Source organism: Erinaceus europaeus, chromosome 10, assembly GCF_950295315.1.
Source record: "Erinaceus europaeus chromosome 10, mEriEur2.1, whole genome shotgun sequence".
In the NCBI taxonomy this organism is placed as follows: Eukaryota; Metazoa; Chordata; class Mammalia; order Eulipotyphla; family Erinaceidae; genus Erinaceus; species Erinaceus europaeus.
The window spans coordinates 80114318-80136169 of NC_080171.1; the positions used below are offsets into that span (position 1 = coordinate 80114318).

Sequence of the window (21852 nt, forward strand, 5' to 3'; positions counted from 1 at the left end):
ATGGTGCAAAGCGCAAGAACCAGCATAAGGATCCCGGTTCGAGCCCCCGGCTCTCCACCTGCAGGGAAGTCGCTTCACAGGTGGTGAAGCAGGTCTGCAGGTGTCTATCTTTCATCTCCCCCTCTCTGTCTTCCCCTCCTCTATCCATTTCTCTCTGTCCTATCCAACAATGACGAAAACAATAATAACTACAACAATAAAACAACAAGGACAACAAAAAGGAATAAATAAATAAATAAATAAATAATTTTAAAAAAGGAAACATTGACCGAACCATAGGATAAGAGGGGTACAACTTCACACAATTCCCACCACCAGATCTCCGTATCCCCTCCCCTCCCCTCATAGCTTTCCTAGTCTTTATCCCTCCGAGAGTATGGACCTAAGGTCATTGTGGGTTGCAGAAGGTGGAAGGTCTGGCTTCTGTAATTAATTGCTTCCCCGCTGAACATGGGCATTGACTGTTCGATCCATACTCCCAGCCTGCGTCTCTCTTTCCCTAGTAGGGTAGGTCTCTGGGGAAGCGGAGCTCCAGTACACATTGGTGGGGTCGTGTGTCCAGGGAAGTCTGGTCAGTATCATGCCAGCATCTGGAACCTGGTGGTTGGAAAGAGAGTTAACATACAAAGCCAAACAAATTGTTGACCAATCATGGACCTAAAGGTTGGAATATTGCAGATGAAGTGTTGGGGGGGGGGGTCCTCCATTTTGTAGATAGCTAATAGGCATATTTTAGTTATATTCCAAAGGGCCTGTGGCTATACTAGTTTTTTTTTTTTCTTTTTTCCCCTGAGCCTAAAATCTGATATGCAGGTGGACCCAAGTTATTCTCTAGGGGGATGATGTTATGGCTGGAAAAGGACCAGAAAGCTGGATCAGGGAAGAGAGTAGCTCCCTAATATGGGAAAGGTGTATAAATATTGTTGTCTGTAAACCCCATTGATTTGATGTGATCTGGGACCCATATTCAGCTTAGGTGCCTATGTGACCTCTGCATCCCTATAGATCTGAGCTCACATTCTGTGGTCATGAGTAGGAACATTCCATGCTGCCCCAATATCGACCTATCTTCCTCAGGTGTAGCATAGAGTATGTTGTCCATCCTCCCTTTGGAAGATGGAACATTCTCTACCGTTGTTGATCCTATGGGGGCAGCACAACGGGATCTACTTTGTTGTTCCTGATAGAGATGACTAGTAACAATGGAGAGAGGGATTTATTTGAGGCCTAGACCTCAAATAAATCCCATCATGTCTGGTTGGGAATCTCAGGACTCCCCAAATAGGGCCTCAGCTGATGGGGTGGCCTGATAGTGACTAAAGAGTCATCATGAAAGTATGCCAGTCTCTTGCCCTTATTCTACTTTTGTGGTCCTTGCTTTGCTAAGGTTAGCTTTGGAGTGAATGAGAGAACTGTAATAGGAAGTAGGTGAGGAGAGTATCTAAGTCTTAACTAGATATTATTTCCTTAGGAACTTTATACTGACTTATTGCAGACTATTGTATACTTTTGCTTTCAGGTATATATTTTGCCCTAATTTATGGATACATGTAAACATATGCTCTATCTAACAGGACCTGGTCTATATCTAGATTTTGGGACTTTGTTAGAAAGTGAACCACCTGGAATGGAATAATTAATACTATGAAAGGAAAGGTCTCACCTGAGTAATGAAGCTGAAGGGTTGACATTCCACGCCTGAAGTCTCTGGACACAGTCTGAAGTGCAGCATGCTGAGGTGGTACTCGTTGCATTGATTAAGTTGGGATCAGCAGATGCAATATTATTTGGTATGAATTGAGAGAAGCATACAGGAAAGTGAACCCCACCCTAGAGGTTCCAGGACTGGGGAAAATATAGGCTCTATAGAGCAAATGGGAGGTTCCTGCTGTCTTAGGGTCAAGAAGACAATAGATAGTTATTGCTATAATCACATTATTTGGTAATTGGGTTAAATCCTGTTTGGATTTGCTGTATCATATACATCACCATAATTTACCTCCTTTGACATTATTTGTATATAGCTGTGCCGTTGTGATTGATTTTTTAACCTCACCACCTCATGGTCAAAAAAAGATGCTTTTAATGATTTTAATATTCATGTATTCATTATTGTTATCTTTGTGTCCCAACACTGGTTGATCCTTGGGAATGTTCCATGTGCACTTGAATAGAATACATCTTCTTTTTGAGGGGATGAAAAGTTCCGAAGTTTACCTCATCTATAACTTCTTTTAAAGCTTCTATTTCCCTGCTGATTTTTTTGTCCTGATGATCTGTCTCTTCTTGTGAGTGGTATGTTTTGATCTCCAACTAATATTGTGCAGCTATCAATGTCTCCCCTAAGTTCTGTAAGTACTTTAATATATATATATTTGGGTGCACACATACTGGGACCATATATATGGACAATGGTTATGTCTTCCTGTTGGACTGATGATCTGACCACTGTGTAGTGTCCATGTCTGTCACTTTTCATCTTCTTTGCCTGCAAGTCCATTTTATCTGATATGAGAATAGCTGATCCTATCCTTTTGTTTGCATTATTGGCATGGAATACCTTATTCCAGCCTGTCACACAGAGCTTCTGTTGGTCTTTCATTTTGATGTGTGTTTCCTGGAGACACAGTCACTCTGTATCACATTTAGTGTGACTATTGATAAATGTGCTTTGCTTATAAACATTCTGGTTTTTGTTTGAAGGTTGCTTTATGTTCTTGTTAACTTTTTTCATGGTTTTTTTTTTTTTTTTTTTTTTTTGTGGATGATTTTCTCTAATGGTCTTGCCTAGTGTGTATATGTTTCCTATTTGTCTTTGTGCTATACTGTGTTTTGTGGCTATCATGAATATTTTGTCTAACTTACAACATCTACAAATCTTTCTTAAGTTGGCCTGGTTCACCAACATTGGATCATGTTGCTCTATTTTGCTCTACCCTTTCTTGTGTCTGGTTTTATCTGTTGTGTTCCTGATTCTATTCTAATATAGATAATCTCATTCAAAGTTGGAATTCCTTTGCCTCTTTTTTTCATGTGGGACTCCTCGTAGTAATTTCTGTTTTTAATTTATTTTCTTAATTTATTTAAAAAAGGAGAAAGTAACAAAACCATAGGATAAGAGGGGTACAACTCCACACAGTTCCCACCATCATATCTCTGTATCCCATCCCCTCCCCTCATAGCTTTCCTAGTCTTTATCCCTCTGGGAGTATGGACCCAAGGTCATCGTGGGATCCAGAAGGTGGAAGGTTTGGCTTCTGTAATTGCTTCCCTGCTGAACATGGGCGTTGAGTGTTCGATCCATACTCCCAGTCTGCCTCTCTCTTTCCCTAGTGGGGTGGGGCTCTGGGGAAGTGGAGCTCCAGGATACATTGGTGGGGCCAGCGCAGGTTTGGTAGTGGCAAGATTCATAAGTTCCTGAATGTTTGAAAATATCTTTATTTCTCCTTCATGCTTGAAGGATAACTTAGCAGGATGCAGAATTCCTGGCTGGAAATTCTTATCTTTTAATACTTTGAATTTGTCATTCCACTTCCTCCTTGCCTCTAGGGTTTGTGGTGAGAAATCTAATGTGACTTTCTCCCTTTCTCTGTAAACCTGCAATATTTTTTCCTTGTCCCTGGTTTTGACTAGTTTTTGCAATAAGGTGTTTTGGTGTGTGTTGTTTTTTATTCAAAAATTTAGAAATCCACCTTATTGGATTTCTATGTGTTGAACATTACTTAGGTATGGAAATTTTTCTGCTAAAATTTCTTTGAATGTGTTATCTACTCATCTCCTCTTCTTCCTCAGGGATCCCAATAACTGATGTTCATCTTTCTGATTGAGTCTGCTATTTAAGAGGTAAGTTCTTTACTTTACCCTAAACCTTTTCTCTCCAAGAATTTTAAGTTCACAGAGTGAATCTACCTGATTAAGTCTTACTTCAACCAGAACTGTATTCAAAATGTCCTTTAGGCCCTGCAATACTGTTTGGAGTTTTTTGTTTGTTTTATTTTGCTTTGTTCTGAACTTTTGTAAAATGATCACTAAGTTCTTGAATTTTAACTTTAGCTTCTTGAAGTGATTTCAGAATGAGCTTTCTGAACTCTCTCATTTTTTTCCAGATAATGTGTTTGACCATTTGGGTTTTGTGTCATTGTTTTCTGTGTATTTCTCAGTTTCCACAGTTACTATTCTTTTGTTGATGTGCCATCATGAGATGCTGTGGCTAAGGTGTTCTATTTCCCTGATTATATATCTTCATGGAGACCCATATATATTCATATTTAACACAGGAGCCTGAGTAACTTCCCGTCCAAGCTCTCATTCCATGGTCACAGCTAGGAACATTCTAGCTTGCATTGATTTCAGGATCAGTCTTCCTTGAGTGGCACATTAGATTGACCCAGCCTCCCTCTGTTGAGGGGAGCAGTCCCTACCATTTTTCCTCTATAGTGAGGACAAGATCTTGGAGAGGCTTACAAGAGGACTTATCATTATGTTCCTGATGGAAGTGACCAGTGGTGGTGCAGAGAGGAGTCTACGACCATAACATCTTTGTGGGAATCCAAGGATTCCCTGACTAGAACCCCAAGTGATGAGGTTGCCTGACACTGGCGAAAAAGGCCATCATTAAACTGTGCCAGTCTCGGGAGTCAGACAGTAGTACAACGGGCTAAACGCACGTGGCGTGAAGCGCAAGGACTGGCTTAAGGATCCCAGTTCAAGCCCCCGGCTCCCCACCTACAGAGGAGTCACTTCATAGGCTGTGAAGCAGGTGTCTCTCTTTCTCTCCCCCTCTGTCTTCCCCTCCTCTCTCTGTCCTATCTAACAATGACATCATCAATAACAATAAAAAACAAGGGCAACAAAAGGGAAAATAAACAAATATAAAAAAAAATTTTTTTTAGCTGTGCCAGTCTCTTGCCCATATCTAGCTTTTGTTGTCCTTACTTTATCTGACAAGGTTAGACTCAAAGTGATTGAGGTGAGTGAAGTAGGGGGTAGGAGAGAAGGGTTTTCTAGTCCTAAGTAATAAATATTTGACTAGGTACTTTATGGTATCTTTTTTAGGTCTTTCTACTTACTTATTGTACTTATTGTGTCTAAGTCTACTCTCCATGTTTCTTATATTAAAAAAACATATGTATTTGATCTGTATCCCCATTCTAACACAGAACTCCTAAAACTCTTAGAATTTTCTGATTGATGAGAACAACAAATATGACTTTTGTCATGTCACTGAAGACTTTTGAACCTCACGTATGGTGGGGGCCTGCTTGTCAGAAGAACCAACCCTGTGATCATAGTACTGGGTATTTCACTTCCACCCTATAAACCTCCAGGAAAAAGAGGCAGGCTTGAATCAACTACCAACCATTAATGATTTAATCAATTATGTCTATGTAATGAAACCTTCACAAAAATCCAAAAGGAGAGGGTTCAGAAAACTTCAGGACTTGGAGAACAACTTGGAGACTTGCGAAGAGTGTTCTGGAGAGAAAATGGAAGGTCTGTGTCTTTTGCATTTTCCCCATATCTTACCCTCTGCTCTTTCCCATCTGGCCCTTCCTGCATTAAATTTTACTATTGACCACTAATTTATTAGTAGTAAATGAAATATTTTTCTGAGTTCTGTGAGCTACTTTAGCAAGTTAAAGAAGACCAAAATAACCTTTGCTCTATAGCTGGCTGGAAAGAAACACAGGTGACAATCTTGGCTTGCCATTGACATGGGCTCAAGGTAGGGTAGGGGAACAGATAAAGCCTGTAGGATTGAGTCTTTAACCTGTAGGAACTGATGCTATCTCCAGGTAGATAGTATCTAAGTTGAGCTTTCACATACCCAGATGACATTTCTAGCATTTCTCCACACATTGGAATTGTGATCAGGAAGCACAATGGTGACCCAGTAGAAGTGTAACCACCAGTAGTTGCCACAACCCACAGGAATGTGCAGGGCAGGCTCAAAGGAATAGCAGGTGTTGATTGCCAAATAAGAGGTCTGGTAATGGAAATAGAGGCACAAAAAGACTCATTGAAAACTTAACAGTATATTTTCTTTTTAAACTGCTTATTTTGGAGAACAGCTATTTTGAACTTTGTACTTAACATGTTTGCTTTGTTTTGCATGGGGAAAGATATGTGGAGAAGTTCCATTGTTATAGTTAATGTGATTGCTGCAAAACTTCTAGAAAAAAAAAAAAGCTAGGGGAGCAGAGCAGTCGTTTTTTTGTTTGTTTGTTTTAACCAGAGCACTGATCAGCTCTGGCTCACAGTGGTTCATGGGATTGAACCTGGGAGTTTGGAGCCTCAGGCATAAGGGTTTCTTGACATATCCATTATGCTATCTAGCCCTGCCCTGTAGTCTTCATCCTTTAGACTTCCAGAGATATGGACAAACAATGCTTCAGGGAAGCACCCTCATGGGATTCTGGGAAAATGACAACCTATATTGTCACTTCTGGTCTTAGTCCTATCCTGCTGGAACCAAATAAAGAGTCACCAAATAAAGAGTCTAGACACAACAAAATACGATTTGCTATGACAATCTCAGTGACCTCATTGAATCCAGTAGCAGTAGAAGAGTTTCATTCTCTTTCATTTGAGAACAGAGATACCCTCCCCCCAAAGCCTCAAGAAAGAAGCCCCAGCTTCCTGTTTCAGTTACTGCTGGCCCAGCACTGCTTGAGAAATTCCAACGGCTGTCTTGCCAATTATTAAGCAAAAGAGAGTATGAATAAAGAGAACATACAGTTTTCCAAAGTGAGACCAAACTGGCCAGATGATGTGGGTAGAAGGAGAATGAATGGGAGCAATACGAGACTTTCGATTAACACATAATTAGGGGAAGACATAATGAGAACTTTTTAAGAAAATAGAGCTAGAGCATGCAAAATGAAATTATGGAACTTAAAAAGCATGATTTCTAAAGTTAGAAATTCACTGCAGAAATTGTAGCGAGTAATTATTTCTGAAAACCAAATTAGTGGTAGTGAAAGGAGTATACTCTTAATCCAGAACAAAACAAAATGAAACATACTAAATATTAAAATACAGAAATGTAGGGGGGCCAGGCGGTGATGCACCTGGTTAAGCGCTCACATTACAGTGCGCAAGGCTCAAGCCCCTGGCCCCCACCTCAGGGGGAAAGCTTCACAAGTGGTGAAGCAGGGCTGCAGGTGTCTCTCTGTCTCTCTTCCTCTCTATCTCCCCTTCCTCTCTCAATTTCTCTCTGTCTCTATCTATACAATAATAAAGAAATAAATTAAATTAAAAAAAAATAAAATCCAGAAAAGTGAAACTTAAAGGACAGACTAAAGTTTGACTAATTACTAGACTTAATGGTTTAGTAATAGGAATTCCAGAAAAATAAAGGGATAGAAGAAAACTAAAGATTTGATTATTTAGATTACCCTGTCCTTTGTGGATTTAATGAAAAGACACATAAGGAAGTGTTCTGGAGGAAAAGTAAAGAGAATAACCTGAGGACACATTAAAGCAGGACCTTCCAAGCCAGAGGTGAGTACAAAGAAGTGTGGCTCATGGACTGAGAGGGGGTTAAGGAGACGTTCCTGGGGCTAAAAGTGGCAGTTTTCCAGTTGACACACCACCTCCAGTCTGAGTTTTATCAACACATAGACTGCTGAAGGAAGGAGAAGATCACTAAACCTCACCAATTTATAACGGTGTTTCTCCATTGCATTTGCCCCTTGGGGGCTGGGACAGCAGCAGGGAAACCCAATACTGGCATGGGGATGCAGATAACTAGCCGGGTGACTCAGGAGAAAATCTATACTCCCAGTGGTCCAGAGATGTGGCTGTATACTAGGAGCCTTTTTACATAATTCTCCTGATAAATTAGGAAAGTGTGAATAATTCCCTCAGAAATCAGGATTTATTCAGAAATATAGTACCACAGAGCGCTGCTTGGCTCAGCACTGGCTGGGAGTGGAACAAGGATTGGGCCCAAGACTTTAGGATATGGGAGTCTTTCAAATAACCACTGTGCTATCTACACCTACCCTGTTTTATCTCTTGGTCAGGAATGAGTGATTAAACTAAAAATTCTATTTATGGTTAAAAAGCTCTCAGGCACCCATTGCCTGCAGGGAACATAAATAACATAAGATTTAACAGTCACTGTGCTTCACCTAAGGGATTGAGATGACATTGAAACAACTGTTAATTTTTCATAATTGTGAGCTCTTAAGTACCTTACTTAGACACAAGTCAATCCATGCAATTGTGATTAGTGAATTGAAAAGTAGTGAGAGAGGGACCTCATAAAACACCAAATATAATGACTAAGCCCAGAATAAACATTGCAGAATAGGATAAAAGTCTAAATAAAAGTCCACAAAAGGCAGAAGCACATAAGAATGAGGACAACATCTAACCCCTAATTGAGGCATTAGTCACAGCAGTGAGGAAAGCTTTTGAAAGTAATATCATGATAAATGGGGAAACAACAAATGAGACTTCAAAAGAAAACACTAACTATCTTGAGGTAATTAGAGAGCTGAAAGCTGAAATAGCTGAGCTAAGAGCACAACTAGCTGAACAAGCTAATACAGTATCAGAACAGGGCAACAAAATAACTGAGTTACAGAAAATAGCACAGGGGAAGAGAATAGAATAAATTAGGCAGAAAACAGAATTAGCAAGATTAAGGATGAATTAGAGAAAACTTAAGAAAGAAGCAGGAGAAATAAAAAAGATTAAGAGATACTGAAAACAGCAACAGAGACATACGGGATGACTTCAGAAGAAATAATATATGCATTATTGGTTTACCAGACTAAGAAAGAGAGGGAGGGGAAGAAAGCATTCCACAGGACATAACAGCTGAGAGCTTCCCTACTCTAAATAATATAAAGGACATAAATCTTCAAGAATCCCAGAGTCTCACACAGAATTAGCCCAGACTTTTTGTAAAGACACCAAGACACATCATATTTAGAATGAAAAGAAGTAAGGATAAAGAGAGGATCCTGAAGATTTGCGAAGAAAACCAGAGTCACATAGGCTCCTGTACTGAATATGGGCCCTGGATCAAACCAGTCGGGTTCACAGTTAGCAGTATTTACATTCCTCACATTTGGGAGCTCCTCTCTTCCCTGATCCAGCTTTCCAGTCCTTTTTCAAACTATGACACCATTTCTCCAGACAATAACCTGGGTGCACCTACATATCAGATGTCAGGTGAAGGCAAAAACTGGTGAAGACATGGACTCTCTGGAATATACCTAAAACAGACCTACTAGATTTTTCCAAAATGGAAATGACAATCTTTATCTGCAATATTCATGCCTTTAGGTTCATTATTAGTCAACAATTTGTTCTGATTTATATCTTAACTCTTTTTCAGCGACCAGGTTCCAAATGCTACCATGATGCCAACCTGACTTCTCTAGGCAGATGACCCCACCAATGTTTCCTGGAGTCCTGCCTCCCCAGATCCTTGACCCACCAGGGAAAGAGAAAGACAGGCTGGGAGTATGGACCAATCTGACAACATCCATGTTCAGCATGGAAGTAGTCACAGAAGCCAGACCTTCTACCTTCTGTAGCCCACAATGATCTTGGGTCCATACTCCCAGAGGGATAAAGAATAAGGAAGTTATCAAGGGAGGGGATTGGATATAGAGCTCTGGGGGTGGGCAATGTGTGGAAATGTACCCCTCTTATCCTATGGTCTTGTCAATTTTTCCATTTTATAAATAAAAAAGAAAGAACACTGAAGAGTCACTTACAGAGGAAAACCCATAATATTAGCAGCAGATTTCTCCACAGAAACTTAAAGGCCAGAAGAGAATGGCAAGGTGCTAAATGATTCAGTGCTAAATGATTTTGGAAACTGGCAGGCAATATGGTATCAGGCTACAAAATTAACATATAAAAGTCAGTGGCATTCCTCTATGCAAACACTAAGGTAGCAGAAGAAATCCAGAAATCAATCCCTTTTCCTATAGCAACAAAAACAATAAAATACCTAGGAATAAACCTAACCAAAGAAGTGAAAGACTTGTATACTGAAAATTATGAATCACTACTCAAAGAAATAGAAAAAGATACAAAGAAGTGGAAAGATATTCCATGTTCATGGGTTGGAAGAATTAACATCATCAAAATTAATACATTACCCAGAGCCATACACAAATTTAATGCAATCCCCATCAAGATCCCACTCAATTTTTTTAGGAGAATAGAATAAAAGCTACAAATGTTTATCTGGAACCAGAAACACCTAGAAATGCCTGAACAACCTTGAGAAGAAAGAACAGAACTGGAGGCATCATACTCCCGATCTCAAACTGTATTACAGGGCCATTGTAATCAAAACTTCTTGATACTGGAACATAAATAGACACACTGACCAGGAGTAAGCCTCTACACCTCTGGACACGTAGTCTTTGACAAAGGTGCCAAGACCTTTGGGGGAAGGAGAGTGTCTTCAACAAATGCAGTTGGGCAAAGTGGGTTGAAATGTTCAGAATAATGAAACTGAATCACTGTATTTCATCAACACAAAAGTAAATTCCAAATGGATCAAGGACTTGGGTGTTAGGCCAGAAACTATCAGATACTTAGAGGAAAATATTGGCAGAACTCTTTTCCATTTAATTTTAAAGGCATCTTCAGTCATATGAATCCAATTATAAAGAAGACTAAATAAAAAATAAACCAATAGGACTACATCAAATTAAAAAGCTTCTGCACAGCAAAATACACCACCACCCAAACAGAGACCACTCACAGAATGGGAGCTAGATCTTTACTTTTACATGCCATGCAACAGACAAGAGACTAATAATGAAAATGTATAAAGAGCTCACCAAACTCAGCAATAAGAAAACAAATGATGTTCCACCTTCTGCATCCCACAATGACCTTGGGTCCATACTCTCAGAGGGTTAAAGAATAAGAAAGCTATCAGGGGAGGGGAGGGGATGTGATACAGAGTTTGGTGGTGGGAACTGTATGGAGTTGTACCCCTCTTACCCTATGGTTTTGTCAATGTTTCCTTTTTACAAATTAAAAAAAAAATGACCCATCCAAGTGAAGGTATGAACAGAATATTCACCACATAAGAAATCCAAAAGGCAAAAAAGCACATGAAAAAAATGCTCCAAGTCATTGATTGTCAAGAGAAATGAAAATAAAGATAACAATGAGCTACTACTTCACTCCTCTGAGAATGTCATATATCAGAAAAGATAGCAGCAAGAAATTCTGGAGAGATTGTGGAGACAAAGGAACCCTCTTGCAGTGCCGGTGGAAATATAAATTAGTCCAACCTCAGTGGAGAGCAGTCCGGAGAACTCTCAGAAGGCTAGAAATGGACCTACCCTATGACTCTGCAATTCCTCTCCTGGGGATATATCCCAAAGAACAAAACACAGCCATCCAAAAAGATCTGTGTATACCTATGTTCACAGCAGCACAATTTGTGATAGCCAAAGCCTGGAAGCAACCCAGGTGTCCAACAACAGATGAGTGGCTGAGCAATGGAATACTACTCATATTAAAAAATGGTGAATTCACCTCCTTCACCTTATCTTGGATGGAGCTTGAAGATATCATGTTAAGTGAGGTAAGTCAGAAACAGAGGGGTAAATAATAGGATGATCTCACTCATAGAAGTTGAAAAACAAGATTAGAAGGGAAAACACAAAGCAGAACTTGGGACTAGAGTCGATGTATCACACCGAAATAAATAACTCTGGAGTGCGGGGGAGGGCTCAGGTCCTGGAACATGATGGCAAAGGAGGACCTAGTGGGAGTTGAATTGTTATGTGGAAAACTGAGAAATGTTGCATAATACAAATTATGCAAACCATTAATCCCCCAATAAAGAAATTTTAAAACAGTGTTGTGGTCAATTTTCTGAATTTCAAAGATAAATTTAACATCTGCCATAAAGAACAAGTTACTAGGGAAGTAAGGAGAGTTTGGCCATCACTGGACAATCAGTAATGCTAAACTGAGGGACCTTAGACAATGGGTTGGTTATAATATTTATAGACTATTAGGGGAAAATACTGGTTTAATAGTCTCATAATATTATATTCTATTGAAACTTTATTATAAGGGCAAATAGAAGGCATTTGGGATATATAGCGTTAAGGAACTTAGTCAAGAAAGTACTCAAGAAAAAAACTCTTCAATGTCTGTAGGACAGAATACAAAGAATACAAGGAAACAGTGGTGCATAGTGAAACTTGTATCAGTAACAATCTAAATGTATTATAACAGCATCATTTATTATAGGGTAGTAAGAATTGGTGAATTTAGTAAGATATATGAAAAATGTCAGTAAGCTTTCCTTAATTATCTCAAAAAGTCAGAATACAAAAGAAGAAAATGAAATAGAAGTGGCTTCAGCTAACTGTCTAGAAATTGACTCAAAGATGAATTATACTGTGGATCAGCAGTAGAGAAATGGACTTGCGTGGGGCTGGGTGGTGGCACACCTGGTTGAGTGCACATGTTACAGTGTGGTTACAGTGTGTAAGAACCCAAGTTCGAGCCCCTGAACCACACCTGTAGGGAGAAAGCTTCACGAGTGGTAAAGCAGAGCTGCAGGTGTCGCTCTCCCTCTTTATCATCTTTTTCCCTCTCATTTATTTCTTGGCTGTCTCTAGCCAAGAAATAAAGATAATTTTTAAAAAGAGAAGGACTTGCATGATGGGGTTGAATTTGCTCCCCAACACTGTATATGCTGGAGTGATTCTCTCTCATTAACTAAATAGTTGCATAAATAAATATTTTTTTAATAAACCACCTCTAATGAAGCCAAGAAGTAAATCCCTAGGTCTGCTGAAAACAAAGGCATAGAAAGACTTAGGAACACAAAGGTTTTGAAGTAGATTTATCATAGGTGACTTGAGTACCAAGAATATCCTCACATCACCAAACAAGTGAGAAAAATGTTGACTCAAGGAGTATTAGAATGTTCACAAGGGACCAGATAGCAACACTCTTAGTTGAGTGCATATGTAACAAGGACCTTTGTTCAAGCCCCTGGTTACCAATTGCAGGAGGGAAGCTTCATGAGTGTTATAGGTCTCTCTATCTGTCTTTTCCTCTTCTCTTATCAATTTCTCTATCCTGTCAAATTAAATAAATAAATATTTCTTAAAATAAGTTTGCAAAGCACTTCTAGACCAGGGATGCTGGTGAGAAAAACTAGTTGACCTTTTCCCCTGATTCCAATAACAGTTTTGGTAGGGGTAAGATAATAAGGCCAAGTATCTTATTTCTAGAGTTCCTTCTTTTAAACTACTTGTCTTAATGTAAATAACTGTGCATGAAGTTCTGGTGAAAAGCTGAGCAGTTAGGCCTCCTTCAGAATGGTCCTGGTGGATTGGTGTGATAGCCTAATTGTTATGCAAAACACTTTAATGCTTGAGGCTCTAAAATCCCAGGTTCAATTCCCCATGCCATCACAAGCCAGAGATAAACAGAGCTCTGGTCTGTGGTCTCTGTCTCTCTCTCCCTCCATAATACATTAAAAAGAAAAACAGTGGTCCTGGTGGTGGGAATTGTATGGAAATTGTTCCCCTTTTATCCCACAATCTTGTCACTCATTATTAAATCATTAATTAAAAAAATAATAATGGTCCTGAAGAACAGTGGGAAAGTGAACCCTCTTCCCCTATCCCCCTTCCCCTAAACAAAACTTTGAAAAGGCACTTTGTCAGTAAAGTAAGACAGCCTCAGGTGTGGATCTGCAGTGTCATTTCAGGGATGTACAATGTAGGGTCATGGGAAATGACTAATGGTTTTGGTTAAGGAAGAAGCATGTTGAAAAGCCTATCAAGAACTGAGAGGTGGCTCACCTGCTAGAGTGCACACTTTGTCATGCACAAGGACCTGGGTTTGAGCGTCTGACTACCATGTAGGAGTGCCTGCATTGAGGAGATTTTGCAAGTGGTAAAGCAGTGCTGTGATATGTATGTCTCCATCTCTTTCTATATTTCTATCATTCTCTCTCACACACCCTCTATTTTTTTCACCCTCCATCTTAAAAAGGGAAAAAAGGTGGGAAGTCTGCTGGGAGCTATACAGTGACGCAGGTGTGAAGCACCAGTGAAAAGCGTAGCAGAAGAAAAAAAAAATCAAAATAGTGGAGTGGAGATGATATTCCATGAAAATGCTCACTACAAGCCCTGCAGAAGTGATGCCGGTAAGAATGAATGTTTCAGGGGCCAAGTGGTGGCACACCTGGTTGAGTACACGTTACATTGTGCAAGGACCCAGGTTCAAGCCCCTGGTCCCCACCTGCAGGGAGAAAGCTTTGTGAGTGGTGAAGCAGGGATGCAAGTCTGTCTCTCTTCGTCTCTATCTCATCCTCCCCTCTTGATTTCTGACTGTCTCTATCTAATAAATAAATAAAGGTTATTAAAAATTAAGTAAAAAATAAAATTTAAAATATATTTAAAATAAATGAAGAAAGAATAAATGTTTCACATGCTCCAGGAACATAGATTCTTCTTACCAAGACTGACTTAGCTACAGTAGCCATTCAGAATCAGCCAGCCTTAAAGAAAAGTGAAATTGTTTGCTGAAGCAAGGGTTAGAAGACAAGACTGAGAGTTTTGACTAAAGTATATGTTCTGAACCAGTAAGGCAGTTTATTCCACAGTCCAAATATACAGATCTTGTCTTCTTCTTCTAGCGTTTGCCCTTCTTCCGTAGCCAGTCAACAGCATCAGGTTGAGCCTGATGTAAAGTTTCGAGACCTCCTTTGAATCTGGAGAGGTGGCAGTCGTTGACTATGTGGGTCATAGTCTGTCTGGAGCCGCAGGGGCAGTTCGGGTCGTCTCTGGCTCCCCAGCGATGGAACATAGCGGCGCACCGGCCATGGCCTGTTCGATAGCGATTGAGGAGGGCCCAATCATAACATGCTAGGTCAAAGCCGGGTTGACGCTTGCAGGGGTCTGTGATGAGGTGTCCTGTAACCAGATTTTACAAATGATAGGTGGGGGTCAGGGAGGTGTTTCAGTGGTAGAACTCTTGCCTTCTGTTTGTGAAGTCATAGGTCCCATACTAGAACCACATAAACTGGTAGAACAGTGATCCTATCTCTTTCTTAGTAATAATAAAAAGAAATGATGGGGGGGGGTCCTTGATGGTAGTACATCTGGCATGTTAGTGGTAGTGCATGTTACAATGTACAAGGATCTGTGTTCAATCCCCCTGGTCCCTACTGAGTAGGGGGAAGACTCACAATTGGTGAAGCCATACTGCAAGTCTCTCTGACTCTCTTTCACTGTCCTCTACTCCTCCTTTCAGTTTCTGTCTCTATCCAAAAATGAATAGGTAAAATTTAAATGAAAGGAAGAAATAAATGGTTGGTGGGGACTGGGCAGTGGCACACCCAGTTAAGGACCAGTGCAAGGATCCAGGTTCCAGCCACCTGTGTGTGTGTGGTGCTTCACAAGTAGTGAAGTAGGTCTGCAGGTGTCTTCTTCTCTCTCTCTTTCTCCTCACCTCCCTCAATTTCTCTTTGTCCTATCAAATAAAATGGGGAAGAAGGGGGGGTGTGCTAGAGGAATGGAGCCATGGATTCATAGTGCAGGCACCGAGTGTAGCATCCATAATGACACACTCAGAGGCTAAAAATTGTTTTTACCAGAGCACTGTACAGCTATGGCTTATGGTGGTATGGGGGATGAGCCTGGAACTTCAGAGCCTCAGGCACGAAAGCCTTTTTGCATGATCATTTTGCTACTTCCCCTGCCCCTTACTTTGAGAAAGTTTGATGTTCAAGTCTACAATCATGAACTCTGCTAATTTGGTAGTCTTGAAAACCAGTCAAGGAATATTTCTACCAAGGACATAAAAATCATGACATTAGAGTGAAATCTGAAATAATCACTATGGCTCCTTCTACCACTTGAAGAATAGAGCAGGTTATATTGTGAATTAGAGTGAATTACCCTGATTAACATGGAGAAACAGAGTGGCTATGACATAAGAGAACCAGGAGGAAATCTAGAATACACACACACACACACACCAGAATACTGCTCGACTCTGGCATATGATGGTGCCAGGGATTAAAACTAGGACCTTTGGAGCCTTAGGCATGCCAGTCTGGTGTTCTGCCATAAAAAAATCTCCTTGGTCTTCTCCCCCTTTCTTCTATCCCCCTCCCAATTTAAATGGAAGTTTGAAATAATGGTGAACGTTTTTATATTGTTGTCTATAGGTTACAGGATAGAAGAATAGAATCCAGAATATATATTCCTGTTTATCCAGACATCTTGGACTTAAATATGCATATTCTAACTGGGAATAATGAATTCTTTCTTTTTTAAACACACAGAGAAGCTTGTCTTCATTTGTAGGGATAGCCATAATGTCTCAGACAGGGAAGTTTTATTGGTAGGTTTATATTCATATTGTGCAGTTAGGCATACTGCAGATATTCATCACGTTTGCTGACTGCCCAGTAAAGTTTTAAAGCACTCTTGCTACATTTTGGGAATTTGCCATCATGCAAGTCCCACTCCCCACACACCCTTCCCAAGGTAATAAGCCAACACAAACAAAAAAACTGTCTTTCCTAGTTTTCCCAACTGTGGTATAAATAACTCAGATCCCATCAATAAGGCTCATTCATAGAGTCACTGTTTTCAAAGTGAGTAGCATAAGGAGACAGAGAGGTGTGAGTGTGTATCCTTAAGATAGTTTCTCCTGAAGAGATGTCCCAGATACTGGCAGCAGTAGCAGCTGCAACAAAATCGAATTTCTAACACAGAAGGGGCAGCAGAGAAAAACCATAGCATTTGGTCAGAGTTCAGGGGAAATAACTAAGGTGTTTGTCTCACAAGGCTAGTTTGTGATATTGTCCCTAGAAATGTAGGACTCTGACTGATCCTCTTGTCTTGTCAGTTAATCAGCAAACAACTCACTCTCCAGAAATAGTTTCTGTTGCTTGCAACCAGTAACTCTGATCCATGTATGTGCCAATCTCATTTGAAAAGGTTTAAGGGATTAGTCAACAATTTGTTTGGCTTTATATGTTAACTCTTTTTTCAGCCAGCAGGTTCCAGATGCTAACATAATGCCAACTGGACTTCCCTGAGCAGACGACCGACCCCACCAATGTGTCCCAGAGCCCTGCTTCCCCAGAGCCCTTCCCCACTAGGGAAAGAGAGAGACGGGCTGGGAGTATGGATCCACCTGTCAACGTCCATGTTCAACAGGGAAGCAATTATAGGAGCCAGACCTTCCACCTTCTGGATCCCACATAACGACCCTAGGTCCATGCTCCCAGAGGGATAAAGAATAGGAAAGCTATCGGGGAAGGGATGGGATACAGAGTTCTGTTGGTGGTAATTGTGTGGGGTTGTACCCCTCTTATCCTGTGGTTTTTGTCAGTGTTTCCTTTTTATAAATAAAAATTAAAAAAAAAGAGAGAGCAAGGGTAGATAGCAAAATGGTTATGCAAACAGACTCTCATGCCTGAGGCTCCAAAGTCCCAGGTTCAGTCCCCTGCACCACTATAAGCCAGAGCTGAGCAGTGCTCTGGTTAAAAATAAATTAATAAAAGTAAAAAGAATGAAAGAAAAGGAAAGGTTGAAGGATTCAGAAAAAGAAAGAGATTGGTCCAGATTCTCCTGCATTTTCTTTTTTTTTTCTTTTTTTTTCTTTTTTAATTTTTTATTTAAGAAAGGATTAGTGAACAAAAGCATAAGGTAGGAGGGGTACAACTCCACATAATTCCCACCACCCAATCCCCATAACCCACCCCCTCCCATGGTAGCTTTCCTATTCTCTATCCCTCTGGGAGCATGGACCCAGGGTCGTTGAGGGTTGCAGAAGGTAGAAGGTCTGGCTTCTGTAATTGCTTCCCCGCTGAACATGGGCGTTGACTGGTCGGTCCATACCCCCAGTCTGCCTCTCTCTTTCCCTAGTAGGGTGTGTCTCTGGGGAAGCTGAGCTCCAGGACACGTTGGTGGGGTCTTCAATCCTTTTTATACTTTACAACCTAAAGAGGCTAACATACTAGCTTTTCTGGAAAAGTATTTTTATTAGTGATTTAATAATAATTTACAAAGCCATAAGATACAGGGCTATAGTTACACATCACACCCACCCCCATAGTTCTGCACCACCCCCTCCCAGTTCTCCCACTCCCACCCAAGGATAACCACCATAAAGTCATGGGGACAGTGGTTACTTTAAAAACAAACAAACATGCAGTTTCTACTTAGGCCTAGATACCCTCCTCACTTACTTTCACTTCTCTCAGTCACTCTAAGCCTAGCCATGTCAGATAAAGTAAGGACTACAAAAGCTGGATAAGGGAAAGAGAACAGCACTTTTTTTTTTTTTATAACAGCACTTTTTAACGATGGCTCTTTTGGTTACTACCAGGCCCGCTATCTGGGACCCTAGTCAGGGAATCCTGGGATTCCCACGATGGGCGCAGACCTCTAACAGATCCCTCTCTCCACCATCACTGGCCCTCTCCATCAGGAACAGCATCATGGAACCTACTTCTTCTAGCATTTGCCCTTGTTCCGTAGCCAGTTAACAGCGTCAGGTTGAACCTAATGTAAAGTTTCGAGACCTCCTTTGAATCTGGAGAGGTGGCAGTCGTTGACTATGTGGGTCATAGTCTGTCTGTAGCCGCAGGGCCTGTACAGGACCTTGCCCTCAATGTGGGTCAACAATGGTAGGGACTGTTCCATTCTCTAAAGGGAGGTTGGGTCAGCATACTCTGCTACTCAAGGAAGATGGGTCCTGCAATGAATGCAGCCTAAAATGTTCCTAGCAACAACTAAAGCATGCAAAGTCAGACCTACAGGGATGCAGAGGTTACACGGGTTCCTGTGCTGAATATGGGCCCCAGGTCAAATAGATGAGGTTTACAGTTAACAATACTTACATACTTCCCCATATTTGGGAACTACTCTTTTCCCTGATCCAGTTTTATAGTCTTATTTCCAACTCTGACACCATCTCCCCAGACAATACCTTTGCCCCACCTGCATATTAGCTGTCAGGCTCAGGAAAAAATTAGTAAAGTAATGAGCCCCTTGGAATATACCTAAAATAGACCTTACTAGCTTTTTCCAAAATGGAGGCACAAAGTCTCATTTGCTCTATTGTCTTTAGGTTCCTGATTATTAACATTTGTTCTGCTTTATTTCTTAATCCTTTTCAGTCACCAAGTTGCAGATGCTACCATGACACCAACCTGACTTCTCTGGGAAGATGACATCACCAATGTGTCCTGGAATCTCACCTCTCCAGTGCCCTACCCCACTAGGGAAAGAGAGAGACAGGCTGGGAATATGGATCAACCTGCCAATGCCATGTCCAGCAGAGAGCAGTTACAGAAGCCAGACTTTCCACCTTCTACCCCATAATGTTGCTGGGTCCATCTTCCCAGAGGGATAAAGAATAGGAAAGCTTCCAATGGAGGGGGGTGGGATACAGAACTCTATAGTGTTTGGAATTGTGTGGGATTGTACCCTTCTTATCCTATGGTCTTGTCTATCATTATTAAATCGATTAAAAAAAAGAAGTTCACAGTTTAAATTCATTTATGTTGCACATATTAGCTTTTCACTGGCAGCTAAACCTATAAAAACTATATGAATTTGTGTGGTCTGGGCGGTGGCAGTGGATAAAGCAAGGACTCTCAAGCATGAGGTCTTGAGTTCAAACACCGGCAGCACATATGCCAGAGTGATGCCTGGTTCTTTCTCTCCTATCTTTCTCATTAATAAAATAAATAAAATCTTTTTTAAAAAACTATATAAATTTGTATTGAATCTTTGATTCAGTAGTTTTGCTCCCTCTGTAGTAAAACTTGAGGTACTTTTATTGCTTTATTAAGGAGATAATGTTTTACAAGAAAGTTGTTATTACATGAGTATAATTTCTTGTCCTAGGTACACCATTCCCACCACCAACTTGAGTCTTCTTCCTCTACCATTGTATCCTTGGTCTTTAATGCTTTCCCACCCCCTCACCCCCAGCTCCAAAGAAATCATGTTAAGTGAGATAAACCAGAAGAAGTTTTAATACCAAATGATTTCATTTATGGATGTAACTTAAGAAACAAGGGGAGGGGTGGTGACATGGACTAGCTGTGTTCTGTGACAGCAGTTGCAGTCTTTTTTATTAGCCCATAATTCATGTGGTTATTTTATCCATCCCAAATAAACAGTGATACAACTCTGGAAACCTTCCTAAACATGTTCTTCTTCCTCCATTTCTCTATAGGCTTTTCTTGGACGCTGTCCAAAAAGGTACATCTACATTGATCTGGATGGAGATACAGGTGTAGGGTGAAAGAATATAAGACAAACATGAGAGGGCAGGATTGCCCCAGGTTAGCTGATTAATCTCTAGCCTTCCCCCCAGTCTACAACTATTCTGCTTCTTTATTCTCTTATGCTCTTCCCCTTTCTTCACTTCTCTCAATGTTTTGAAGTCTGAAATGGTATAAATAGTCATATCATTAAGAGAGATACTACACAGAGCAGTATGTGACCCAGATTTAAGCCTGGCCCCCACAAAGTTGGAGAAAGTCTTAGTGCTGTGCTACCTACTTATCTGTTGTCTATCTGAAGAAGTTAGCTGGGAACAGTGTACTGTAGTGACAATAATAACAATAAAAAAATGATGATGATCATAACTCTTTGTTCACAGGAGTGGAGCATCTGGATGGAGATACAGGTGTAGGGTGAAAGAATTTTCACCCAGATTGCCCCAGGTTAGCTGATTAATCTCTAGCCTTCCCCCCAGTCTACAACTATTCTGCTTCTTTATTCTCTTATGCTCTTCCCCTTTCTTCACTTCTCTCTCCTTCTCCCCTTCTTTATGACTAAGAAATGTTACTTTAAAAAAACCACAAGGAAGCATCTATATAATCCTACTGTCCTGAAAAGTCTCATAACAAAAGTATTGATTTTTCCCCAGTTAGATGCACAATTTATTTTATTTTCTCACCTATAATTTTAGATAAGTGCAAAGACCCATTTTACTTCCAAAGCTATGGAAAAACAAACATTTGCATACATTTCTGGTAAAGTATATTTTTCTTTTAAATGCTGTTTTGGTGATCAAACCTAGAGTCTCACACATGTGAAGTATGCAGTGAACCATCTTCCCAGCACTATTAATATAAATATAAATTAGTACCATTTTCAGTATGAAAATTACAAACTATATTATTGTATAGCTAATCATTCCTAAGGAAAAATTTTACTGCTATATGTGTAGTAGAATTTATTTTTGCCTTATAGTTTAAGATTTATTATTTTTCTCTTATTCCTGATAGAAACAGAAACAGAGGAAAGACACCAACAGCACTGCTGTACTACTCATGAAGCTTCTTCCCAGCAGGTGGGACAAGGGGCTTGAACTCAGCTCTTGGTACATAATAATGTATGCACTGCCAGATACACCATTTCCTGGCCCTAAAATATATGTTTAGAGAATATCCATTAAAGATGACTATAAAGAAGCAGTCTTTGAAATTCTCTGTAATGTGTACCAGTAGGTGAGCTGCACTATAGCCAGAAGTCTAGAGAACAGATATAGGTAGGCAATATCTCCCTCCATCAAGCCCTCCTCTGATTTCTCCAACAGAATGACATACATCTCACTCACTACATCCTTGTAGAGAACCACCAAAGGATTAAAACTATTCACCACCTATTCTGAATGGCAAAGGATAAAAGGACTGTGATCATTCAATGAGAAATACTGGATAAAAAGTGACTAAAAAGCAGTATCCCAGCTTACTCCTAACACACTGACATTTAATACAGTTGCACAGGAAATGTTAGAACACTGTGCAGATGGAGAAGCCATATCAGTTACCTCAATCAGGAA

General features: G+C 40.3%; 1 protein-coding gene and 1 long non-coding RNA gene across 3 annotated transcripts in view; one reads left to right on the plus strand and one right to left on the minus strand.

The window, feature by feature from the left end:
- Positions 1-324: 324 nt before the first annotated feature.
- Positions 325-21852, minus strand: part of SUSD1 (sushi domain containing 1) — a 325163-nt gene continuing 303635 nt past the window's right edge. Inside the window, exons 15-16 of the mRNA XM_060199941.1 lie at positions 5828-5986; positions 325-597 (exon numbers count right to left, since the gene is read on the minus strand). Coding sequence (XP_060055924.1) covers positions 430-597; positions 5828-5986 — 327 coding nt within the window. The 3' untranslated portion in view covers positions 325-429. The remainder of the gene's footprint in view (positions 598-5827; positions 5987-21852) is intronic.
- On the plus strand, positions 5368-19688 carry LOC132540905 (uncharacterized). Of its 2 annotated transcripts, none has more exons than XR_009552077.1 (3): positions 5368-5493; positions 14020-14173; positions 19169-19688. It is a non-coding gene; the product is annotated as an uncharacterized LOC132540905 (long non-coding RNA). The 2 variants fall into 2 exon arrangements; XR_009552076.1 differs by lacking the exon at positions 5368-5493 and adding an exon at positions 7040-7503.